The 12,521-nt window shown below is 40.4% G+C and overlaps 1 protein-coding gene across 1 annotated transcript; it reads right to left on the bottom strand.

The window, feature by feature from the left end:
- Window positions 1–3,343: 3,343 nt before the first annotated feature.
- Window positions 3,344–12,520, bottom strand: LOC130169678 (cytotoxic granule associated RNA binding protein TIA1-like). The gene is made up of 12 exons (XM_056376588.1): window positions 12,313–12,520; window positions 11,450–11,546; window positions 11,108–11,206; window positions 9,977–10,031; window positions 9,386–9,473; window positions 8,427–8,502; window positions 8,081–8,189; window positions 7,896–7,991; window positions 7,456–7,540; window positions 6,808–6,946; window positions 6,301–6,452; window positions 3,344–4,754 (listed from the first exon to the last, which is right to left on the bottom strand). Exons 1-12 carry the CDS (start codon window positions 12,339–12,341, stop codon window positions 4,616–4,618), a joined length of 1,164 nt encoding a protein of 387 aa, XP_056232563.1. The 5' UTR covers window positions 12,342–12,520; the 3' UTR covers window positions 3,344–4,615.
- Window position 12,521: the final 1 nt, after the last annotated feature.

The raw sequence follows: 12,521 nt of genomic DNA, 5'->3' as shown, positions 1-12,521 counted from the left end.
CCAAGATTTTGACATTGCTGTCTTCAAAGGAGTGTGCCTTTTCCTTGAGGTGGGAGTAGACAGCTGAGACAGGGCCTGAAGAGTTTGCCCTTCTGTGTTGGGCCATGCGTTTGTTTAACGGTTGTTTTGTTTCCCCAATATATAGGTCATTGCAATCCTCACTGCATTTGACCGCATATATCAGGTAGCTTTTTTTTTTTTGATTGTGTGGTGTTTTGTCTTTGGGATGTACCAGTTTCTGCCTGAGCGTGTTACTGGGTTTGAACACCTAGTAGAAGAATATAAACATCTAAAGGGAGCTCTGAAAACTTGTGGCTATCCGAGTTGGACTTTTGGCAAAACAACAACACGCTCCAGGAAGAATACCAACACGGAGGATGCTGAGAAAATGAAAGATAAACGCAGAAACATCGTCATTCCATACGTGTTTGGGGTCTCAGAGAAACTCAGGAGGATTTTTAACAAACATCAAATCCCTGTATGTTTCAAACCCAGTAACACGCAAGTCCAGTTGCCTTCGATTTAATTTGAGAAAGAGATAACAATGACCTGGACGAATGAGAACTTGCACAGACAATAAGAAGATATTTGTGTGGTTTAAGAACCAAAAACCATCTCAGTGTAGTTTTACATCTCCTCTCTCAGGCTTCTCTCTGGAGCTCTAGAAACAACAGGCCAGTGAGTCAATCAGAAGAGAGGAGGCTCTGAGCCTCTCTTTATAGCAGTTTTCAAGTAAGTACTCCAAATTTTGCAGGGTTGGATGGTGGGTCCAGGTGGGCGGGGCTTGGGGCATGGCTCAGAGCAGTGACTGCTTAGTTGTGACATCACAAAGTTACAGAAGTCCTGACTGCTCGTTCTAAGGCGCAGTTTCTGAATACACGCTGTGTGCATTTCTCTGTGGACTGAGCTCTTTGATACTTTCACAGTATTAATATAGAATCTAGAGCTGCGTTATGATCAGAAAAGACATGGACATCTACCTTTATACAATATGGGACCTTTAATGGATAAAGACACACAAAAGACAGTGTAGTCTGTAACATCGACAACAACATAACTTTTCCAAAATATTAAACTGAGTCTACAGCAGATTCTCTCTGCCCCACAAGGTCGGACACTTAAGCGCGGCGAGATCATGATTCACAGTAAAGACTGATCTCGTCATTTTTGCTTAAACTACAACAAAAACCAGAAGCAGAAAAAGATGAGAGAGAGGAAGCAGGACAGACAAAAGGAGGAAGTGAGTACTGCTGCTTTGATTGATTTCATCTGTAATCTGCTCACTAACTCATCTCCTGACATCTCTCTCTCTCTCTCTCTCTCTCTCTCTCTGCCTCCCTCTCTAACAGACTCTCCGTCCATTAAAGCCCAGTCGGGTCCTGGCCGAGCAGCTGTGAAGAGACAAACCATTTATCAGTCTGTCAGCTCTTGCTGCCTGTTATTCCAGCCAACCAAACTGTACGGCTGTCCAAGACCCAATAACTCTGACTGTGAGAGCTGGCACACACACATACATATATATAGTATTGTATACTACAGTATAGCATAGTACATATATAAATATATACATATATACATTTATAGTGTTTAATTAATTCGCTGAGAGACTTTCTTAAGAGTGAGACAAGTTTTAAACAGGTAACACAAATGACAAGAAGACAAAATAAAAGTTTTATGTAACCTCACACATGCACAGTACTGTCTGCTCTCTCTGTCACACACACACACCTCAATGTGACAGACAGTCATTTGACATGCTGGCAGACTGACTGATGGTCTGAGTGACACTGTGCTAAATCACAGCAGAACCAGCCACCTGCGCCACAAAACCAGGCAGGAAACATGGACTGAGAGCGCCATCTAGTGCACACATGGAGACTTACAGCGTCTCCATGTGTGCACTAGATGGCGCTAAAAGGCCAGGCCACATGGAGACTCACTTGTGGCCTGGCCTTTTATCGGCTCTACATCAGGAAGATGTTTTCAAGTCAATCCAGAAATACCAGGAAATGTCTGTAGGTGTTGATTGAAAGCACAGGTCACAGTTTATATTTAGGCAGCTTTCGCTTTGCATGTGACTTTCAGGGCAAAGCTGATGTTTGGCGTAGATCTCACCTCACTGTTATATGCTGTATCTCACACTCCAGTCCACTGAGACCCAGTGGACTAAACCTCAAATTAGTTTTGAAATTTTTTTTCTGAAAGAAAATAACAAACATGATGATTTTGGTGTTGTACGTTCACAGTTAGGTGTGTGCTGGTGAACCTGCATGAGTCCCAACCCCGAGGCATCAGGTTCAGATTCCCCATCTATAAAACCAGAACCAGAGGTTTGTTTATTCCAGAGCTGCAGATGCTGTAACAGAGAACAGTGAAACTGTAAAGTCTGACTAATGTTTCATTGCATGTGTTTTATTGTCCCTTTATGCAATAAACTTTGTCATTAATACCTGAAACCACATTGTAATAACATCAGTGAGGTTGATCATTTTTATCTTTAACTCCTACTGTTTCATTGTTTTTCATTTAGACTAAATTCTACACATCTGTTTTTTGTTTACTCTGGTTTATTATTATTTAACACAGAGGGCACAGTGTGAGTGTTTATCCTTGATTAAAACACTAACTTCGTGCCAAGACAAGTCAAAATGTCTGCTGTGAAGAGCACGAGTGTAATTACTATTATTATCTCTGCATTCCATTCAGCATTCAGGTGCTCCAGTTCCCAGCACCCCGCTAAAGACTTTTTTTTTCTTTTTTTACACCAAGCATGTTGACTTGTCAGAGGAGGAAAAGCACAGGTGTCATTATTAACATGAATGATGGCTCATTTCTACTAAGTGTCCCAGTGAGGTATTCCCGTGAGCCAGTATGCACAACACCTGGACTTCCCTTGACTGTATTGAAACTGTATCATTCATTACTTTTCTGTGTCATCTTAACTAATTTGCCAGTGTGCAATAGTGACAGCGCATGTTTACTGATTTATGTTTTTTTACTCATGTTTACTTTGATGGACTGTCAAGCAGCTCATAAACATCCCAGTTTCCCAGACCTCATAGATACTAATGTTGAAGCACATATTGATAATGAATAAGATTCTTGTAGTAAAAGTGTCTCTTTAGAGTTTTATACAAATAGTTTGAGAAATGAATCTGGTGGCCTCATAGGCCGTACACCCTCTTTCAGCTTCTGAGATCTTCAAGGCAAAACATTTCATACAACAGAAATAACAGTCAAGCTAAAAAATATATTTAAGTTAGAAAAGCACTTTCTGAATTAAATATCCATTAATGTTTCCTAGAGTAAGAAGCTGTCCATGAGAAAAAGGAAACCTAACACATTGTGTGGTTTATGTGCATTAGCATTTTAATTGGACAAAGCAAGAAAACATTGATTACAGTAGCAGAGTCATCAGTTCTCAGGGCTAACACCTTTCTAAACAAAAGGGTCTGAAAATGTCTGTAGGCACTGCCTAATTAAAAAGAGGATCTTGTCAGCTAAAAGAAACCAGCTCTATAAGGCAACAGTTACAATGTAGGCCTCCCCATTTCTCTGGCAAAAAGAGCAAGTGTAAAGGTTGAATCCACTCAGATTTTTGATATAAAATACTGGCGTTTCAATAGATATTTAAAAAAACATCAGAAGTGTCAAACATGTTCACCCTTTAACATTTGAATTGTGTAAATTTTAAGTATGCACTGCATGGCAATGCTGTCTTATCCCTGCATGGAAGAATCATGAGTGTTGCACTGTGCCAGTGTCACGTTTCATAGTGCCACTCTGCTACGTACAATGTTGGAGTTAACTGTCGAGTTATCAAAACAAAAGAGAAAGCAAGCACCCACAGTTAACAGTAGCATTTTACTTACATTGTTTCAAATGAATGAATGAATGGATGAATGAATGGATGGTTATTTACAAGTGGCGAAAAGATTTGAGGCTGTCTGAAAGATATGAAGGAGAAATGGAATGCAAAAAGGAAACACTCTTGGTAGTCAAACTTGTCCATGTACAAGAGAGGAAAAAACTGTGCAATATTTATCTGCCCTTACAGAGAAACAGCAGTGGCAACAATCCCTGCAATTGATTTTAATCCAAGAGAAAATGAGGACAAATTAAACATTTCCATTCCTCAAATAATAACTAAGCGTCATAACTTAGCACGACTCAGACTTTAACAGTTTCTTTAAAAAAAAAAAAAAAAAAAATTACAAACCCCTCAGTGGCTGTCTGAGAGGAAAGATGTGAAAATGGAAGCAATTTGTAAAACCCGGAAAAAAAAAAAAATCCAAAAGTTTCTCCTTTACAGTTTTATACTCATTTACAGTTAACTTAAAAATGGTAAGAGCCCTGGTTCATGGCCAGTCTTGCCTTCCACAAAGGGTGTAAATACCTGTGTGGGTCAAATCGCTCCTCCCTGGCTCCCGTTACCTCAACCCCCCCATGAAATCCCATTTACATCTCTTATAGACGTCAACCTTCCCATTAGGATCCACATCCCAGTAAAAGTCTTAGTCCTGCCACAAATGGAGGCGGTGTTACACAGCCCCGCGGGGCACCGTACAGCCAATAAGAGGCTGATGGTTGACAAATCTCCCACCCTGCCCACTTATCAGTGTGTGGGGTATCCAGCAGCTCCCATACCAGGCTGGTTGGCTAGCATACTCCCATTCAATCCCTGTGTAGGCTCCATAACCCCACCGTTACTGATGGCGCTCATGCCAGTCCACCCAGCACTGGCCGGTAAGTGACTGCAAAAAACGAGGTAAAGAGAGAGAGAGAGAGAGAGAGAGACAGAAGGACAAAATGCCAGCAGGTTAGAGGAGACAAGGCGAAAGGGAGCAAAGGACGGTTTATATTAGAGCTACTAGAATCTGGACAGGCTAGAATGAGAACAAGAAGGCAAATAGAGTTATCAGAGGTTGTGAGGGTGAGGCAGGCTAGGCAAAAATCAAGCTAGCAGAAAGTGGAGGGCTCTTTGGAGGGGCCAAAAGTGTCATTTGATTAAACATGGGTGGACAAGCAGACAAAGAGCATACAGGCTAAGCGCAGCAAGCTAAATATTCCTCTCTAACCCCCCCACCCCCCGACTGCTGATAACCGAGAACATTAAAACAGCTGTATGCAGCCTATAGACAGATAAGCCACACTGTGTACAGACATGTAGATCATCTTCGTTTCTCTTGCAACACTTCTACATTTGGCCACAAAGTACACGTACGTTCTCACCTAATTCACATGATGTATTTTAAGTCTTTTATCACTCGTGTAATAAAATTAAATTCTAAGTTCAGTGTGGAGAATAGACAGCTTATACAGGATAAAAGTTTTATCTTTAAATTTCAAGTCAAGAAAGGCCTCGCCTCCGTCTTAGGAATTGTGCATTTACTGTACATTCGACACTCGCACACTGTTTTCAGTTACATCTACCTCACACCTTTGTACAGAGCCTATTTATACACCTATTCACCAAGAAGACTGTTAGACTGTCAACAACATATGGCCTCTCCTTTATTTTTCTTGAGCGCACAAAGCATCACTGCACATAGGCTGTCTAAACAAAAACAAAATTTGATAACCTATAAATGATATTTAACATGTCCTACTGACATCCATATACAAATCAAATCCTCAGGTAAATGTAAAAATAAATCAACGAAATCAAAAAGAAAAATATGTAAAAAGCTCTAACATGAACACAGACATACAAAACAAATGAACAGCCTTAAAGAACACAGTTCTTACACACAGTGGGCACTCTTACAAAAAGGGAAACGCATTCTTCATCAATCAACTCTCCCTGGATGTGGACAGTGAAACTTTGTTCTGAGCTTTTAGCATTTATCTTGTTTCTGTCAATTATCTTTAAATTTACTGAAATGAATAAAAATACTTTTTTAGCTTGTTTAAGGCAGTTTTCTCACAATCATTTACGGGCTAGCTGACAGGTTTGTAGTATTATCAACTGTAATTCAATTGACAGAAACATTTTGGAACAAAACCCTTCAGTAACTAGGATGTGCTGTGATAACACACTGCAACATGATTAACACCAAAATTAAAAAGTTCAGATTGTTCTGTGTGTGTGTTTGTGTGTGTGTTTTCTTATTTCTCAATCTTCTCAAGATGAGGGGCTGGTGAGGGGAGGAGGGAGGAGGTGGGGTTGGGGAAGGGAGGTCATGGCTCCCTCCTGTGGCCAGAGCTGGCTCTCGCGGCCCGGTCTTGAAGGGGAACTCTGGTGGTGCTGGAGTAGGAGGAGGCGGTGAAGGGGAGCCCTGTGCACACCGTGCTACTTACTTGAAGCCCTGCTGATTCCAAGCCTGGCCGTAGACACCGTAGGTGGGGACCTGCCACCCGTTCGGGACATACTGGCTAATCTGGGGCCCGTTGCCGTACCACTGGCCCCACTGGCCGTAGGGCTGGGCTGCAGCGAAGCCCATCTTGTTTTGCTGCAGGATACAGTACAATATACAGGCATGGTGTAAGTGTGGTTCATGGTAGCAACAGATTAAGCCCATTGAAATATGTTTAAATAATCACTGCCTGCTTTGCGTAAAGTTCATATCCCCCCTTTAATATGAAATACAGTAAATGATGGGGGCAAAATGCTTGTTAAATAACTTCTCATTGTGACGTTAAACACTTCCACGGTTATGGTTTTCAAATCAACTCATGTTGAAGTTAGATAGACTCAGGACACACTGTCAGCACTAACTGGCAGACTTACTACTATACTATAATCTCTATGGAGACAGTATTTAGATGCCGTTTAATTTATGCATGTACAATACATTGCATATTTACCTGGGGCATAGGCATCTGCTGCATCGGGTTCATCATGTCCGGGGTTTCTTTACCCCAGTAGCATTTGACTATGTGGCCCTCTATTGAAGTGCCATTCACTGACACAATGGCATGGGCTGCTGACTCATGGGAGTTAAACCTGGACAAAAACAGAGGGAGAGAGCCACTAAGGAAACGCTGAACCTCATTTCACAGATATTTACTCAGCAACAGTGACAACACCCCTGCTGGAGATATGCTCTGTTACCATCAATACTTATGATATGGGCTGCCTGGTTAACCAACACATGTACAGAACTTCTGTTTAGCAAACATCATCAGCAAGTCATTAAAAATAAATACAAGGCAGCAGAATTCACAAATGCCACATATGTGGGATAAAACCCTGCGTTAATAATTACAATTATTTCTGCAAACGAAAAACAGACGATCTAAATCCTACATGTAGATATAACCCACGCTGGTCACATCATTTAAAAACATGTTATATCATTGGCTCCAGATGTCTACAGCAGGTTCCCTCTCCCTTCTACAATGAAGTAAGCAGGACCCTGGACTAGATCAAGAGCCAGTGTGTCGAACTTTGACCTTTCTTTAAAAAGGGGGAAAAAAAGAAAAGCGGGAAGTTAATATGAAACATCCACATACCTCACAAATGAATAGCCTTTGTCTGGGAAAACTCTGATTTCCATGATTTGTCCAAAGGGAGAGAAGGTCTGTCTCATCAGTTGTTCTGAAAGTCAAACAGAAAGGGAACATCAGATATCAAACTATATCTGCTGATGTGTCGTGAAAAACCAGATGCTGCCTGAGAAACGTGGCATACTGGCATCTTGATTATGGTGGTTGTGGAATACACTTAGCTAATCTATTGCAGTGGCTAACATAAAGTTAACACAGGTAATAATCATATCATCCATTGAAATCATATGGTTTAAGTTAAGTGTGTGTCAGAACATTAACCGAGTCCTGTGGTGCAGAGGAATAAGCTACACCTACGCAGATTTTACTTAATAGGATAAATTTGTTGTTAGTTTTGGCGTCATTGAAAGAATGTTGCTCCCTGGTTCATCATCAGTACTTCTCACCTGTCAGTCCTGTGCTGACTCCACCACAATACACAGTGCAGTTACTGGGGCTGGACTGATTCACTACTTCATCGAAGGATAGGTGCTTGGAGTTATCTGGGAGGGAAATACAAAGACAAAGCCACTGTTAACATGTGAATCCAACATCGTAAGCAAGCAAAACGTGCACACCGATGATAACGCACTTTCATAGGTCGTCTTTGGGGCGGGGGGCTTTCTTGTGGCCCAGTTAGTTCGAATCTGTCTGCCTCCTAACCACTGACCCCCCATCTGCTGAATGGCGTTCTCTGCATCCTGGAAACCAAGAAAGAATCTGGTTATTGCATTAAGCTGGAGTCTAGTAATGCAAAATCAAGAATGTGTTCCTTTAGAGAAACCGAACACAAATTAAGAAGTAACCTATGTGACAATGTGCTATTTTAATATAACAAGGCATAAAGATTCTATTCTATCAAGAATACCTTATAGAAATAATAACGCTTTGAGAACCCCACCATTAACAGCAGTATCAACACAATGATGTCTACTCACCCATTTGTTGAAGAAAGACACAAAGCCATAGCCTTTAGATTTCCCTGTAGCCATATCTTTCACAACACGAGCATCTCTGTGGACAAACACACCAACAGGAAAACATCAGAAACATGCAGCCCCTACATGACGCCTTCACTGTATGAAAAGGAAGAAGCTTCTTAATGAAATCTCAAACTGAAATTAGGGCTACAACTGACTAACTACTTTGCTCTTCAAATTTCCTTACACAGTTTCCCAAAATCCGACGTGTTCAAACTGTCCGTTTTGTTCAATGAAAATCCCAAAATACTCAGATCAATAGATGATAAAGAAAACAACCTATATTCACATTTGAAAAGATGGAGGCTGTGAATTGATGAAATTTGACATTTTTGTTTAAAAAAAAAAAAAATAATACTAATGGCTTATTTGTTTCAGCTTTAATTAAAATGATACGTCTCTAGACCAGGGCTAAGCCTCCATATGTATATATATATATATATATATATATATATATGTATATAGTGTATGTGCCAAAAGGTTTCTTCCATTTTCTATTGGTATGAGGCAGAAATGGGAAAAACATTACTTCCCATTGTCAGAGCATGGCCTCATTTTCCATTGTCGATACCTGATTTTGTTATCGTTGTAAGGCAGCATCTAAAAATTATCTTTGTAATATATTAATCTTTTGATTCTTTTACGATTGATTGACTGTTTGATCTATTCAATGTCAAAAAAATTGCAAAACCAGCAATCACATTTTCCCAAAGTCCTTAGTGGTGTCCGTAAATATTTTCTCCAAACACATTCAAGTTACAATAAAATAAAACAGAGAAACAGCAAATCTCCAGATTTATGAAGCTAGAACCTCAGAATATTTGGCATTTTTTACTTGAAAAGTTTCTGTCGATCAATTAATTGACCGATAATTGCAGCTCTGAATCTTCATGTGTAAATATTAGCTTAAAACTTACGATATCCTGCCAAATGGACCAAAGGCAGCTTTGACGTCTTCTGTAGTTATTTCTGGACTGAGGTCTCCAACGAAGACATGAAAGTGATCTGTAGGAGGGAAAGCAGTTTAAACACGGTATATGTTAATACACACTATTTCAAGCTTTGATGGTCTCTCCAAGATCTTGACTTCCTGTCTGTATTTGCACATTTTTAATCAGCTTGTTAGTAGAGAAAGGTCAAAACAAGTGTCATCCTGGGAAAACCACAATCCAACAGACAAGAAAATGAGGTTTAGGAATATATGTAAACATATATGCAGTGTAAATCATTCTCTGCAATTTTCATTTATGAATCAGACTTTTACAATGTATTAATGTCATAAAGTAAACATTCAGTTGGCTGTTTATTATTAGGAGCACCTAGCTAAAATTGATGGAGTCTAATACAACAGTCCTGCAATAAATCCTCCTCCTTAAAGGTTATAAAGTTCTGTTTGTGTTGAAACTGTTTTAGAGGGGATTTATTAGCTGTTGCATTAGTCTTAACTAGGTGTACTGAATATACTGCCAATGAAGTGTATATGCCCACTGACAAGGACTTGTACTTACTACTTGTGTCTTTTTTCTGGCTGGTTGGCGTCGTGGCCCAGTTGACTTTGACCTCCTATGGAGAGGGGCAGAGAGAGAACAGGCCAGGTGGGGTATGTTTACAACATTTACAGTAAAACCTGGTAATTCCCATGTGAGGTTGTATGAATTAAGGACTGACTAAAAAGGACTTATTTGTGTACTATTTATTTAATGTGATATGGTGCCTTTTCCCTAACTTCTGTCCTGTGCACATCAACTGACAAAGTACAGGAAGATTTTTCTCTTGTACCAAATCTTAGTACCTGAATTAACTTAACACCGAATTAAGAACAACTGGAACTACCGTTTGTGACTCAAACAATTTCACAACTGGGTGTAGGAATTTATTAGCATAAGAGCAAAGAGTACAACCATGGTATGATTTGAATGGGGCATCGATGCAATGCATTTTAATGCGAGGCATAAGCCAATAATAACAAATGCAAGTATCACTGAAAGTTACAAAACTTATCTGCAACTGTGACCAGTGCAATGCAAATCACTTGAACAGTGGCTGCTCAGTCTGACACTGACTCCAGAAGCTCAACTCATTATTACACCATCCAGCACCACTTTAATATTCTTTTAGAATGTCCTGTGGTCTTTTAAAAGTGGGAAATCAAAATGTTAATGGTTTGCTCTAATGTTCAAGATAACCTGACATTTGTGTTTTGCTTTCTTTACAATGTAGTTTACATGGTCTTGAATATTTTGACAGTACAGGCTTGTTCAGTGGAGCCCTGACTTGTGTTTCTGTCAATTACTTCTCAAACATGAATTTGCCTTAAACATTAATGTCACATGTTGCCAACATTCCTCCACATCTACCATCTGAGGTGGTAGATGTGGAGGAATTCAAGACCAATAGGTATCAGCTAATGAACCAATTTTTCTAACAGAAACACTACTTTCTGGCCATCTTCAAAATGATTAAGATCTGATTTGAAAACTGGCTGCAGCAGCTTCCCCCTGTCAGTTGGAAAACCTATCTATGTACTGGAATATGAATGCTATCACTTCACTATTTGTTTTTTTAGGAAGACACACAACCTAAATCCCCACACCCGATGCCCACCCATCCCCACTCACCCTGTAGATACGATAGCTTACCTTACCCATTATTTTCCTTCCATTCATGGCTGCCAATGAGGCAGCAGCATGCCTGTGGTCATAGAACTCCACAAAGCAGTACGGATCATTTCCAGCCGTCTGTCAACGGGAAAACAAGACTGATGTTAAGTCCACAGCAAGAGTGACTATTTAGTCACTCATGACAAGAGTCACCTACTGTATCTTGGCGTGTCAGGCCTGATATAACAGACTGGAAGAGGAAAATCGGTATCAAGCATATGTGTAGATTGAGACCTTCATGGCACCACAACCTATCCAGCCACTGTTGATTGTATTTCATATTGTCAAACAATATATACCACACAAGGGAATAACACTCACATCAACTATCATTTTACAGCTCTTGCAGGGTCCAATCTGTGTGAAGACCTGCAGGATAAGGGGCTCAGTGACATCCCTGGACAGATTCCCCACATACCTGCAAACAAGGAGAGAGATGAGGGAGTTCAGTCTTTGTCAAACAGGAAGTAGCATGCAAACAAAGGCTAGTTAACAGGGCTAGCTACAACCCACAACAATTCATTATTTTAGCATAAAATCAACAATGGTCGTGGACTAAATACCACTGGGGATAGTCTCAATTTTACACAAACAACTAGAGTATGGTCACCCCCTTTCTGGTGCTATCCCGTGCCGTCTCTCCGACCGTTGACGTGGCTTGTCTACCGGCTAGCTAAAGATAACGCTAGCCGGTATAAACGGGCCTCATGCTAAGTGGGTTGGCAGCTAACGGCGTTTTGTAAAATTACATCGTTTTCGTGAGGGTCTAGCTAATACCTGTCTATTAGTAAGAAATTAAGACTAATTTTGGGGATATGGCTATTCCTCGAAAACGTGTGCATTTTAGAAGAAGCGGCGGTATAGCTTCCAACTGTTTAGCTAATGATAGCTAGCATTAACTAGCCGTTCAGTTTCATTTTCAGGCGAGTTACGGTTCCGTCTATTTCTACGGCAAAATCAAACAGAACTTTACGTTCATGTCGAAAATCGCATTTGTCTTAATACATTTACAGACGCAAATATTGTCGACATGAAATGCTAATGCGAGTTAAATGTCCATGTGTGTCAAAATTACAAGGTTTTACAGTTTTTAATTGAAACAACAACGTGGAAACATTTCGGACGCGCCGTAGTTACACGGAGCCTTCCAATTCCAGGACATAGACAGGGCCGCTGTTACTCACAAGGTTCTGGGTTGATCGTCCTCCATCATCAAGGTTTAGTGGTAGCGTCCTGAGAGGTCTTTAATCCAATGACATACAAATTGTTTGTGCTCAACTTTAGCGACCGCGAACGTTAAGGCTGTATCAACTATTTAATGACAGATCGGTGGCCGATTCTGCTCTCACACACACCGCAGACAGCCTCAGTCTGATGCAAACAATAGGAAGTT

Source organism: Seriola aureovittata, chromosome 5 (genome assembly GCF_021018895.1).
Source record: "Seriola aureovittata isolate HTS-2021-v1 ecotype China chromosome 5, ASM2101889v1, whole genome shotgun sequence".
Lineage (NCBI taxonomy): Eukaryota > Metazoa > Chordata > Actinopteri > Carangiformes > Carangidae > Seriola > Seriola aureovittata.
This window is presented reverse-complemented; position numbering and strand designations above follow the sequence as displayed.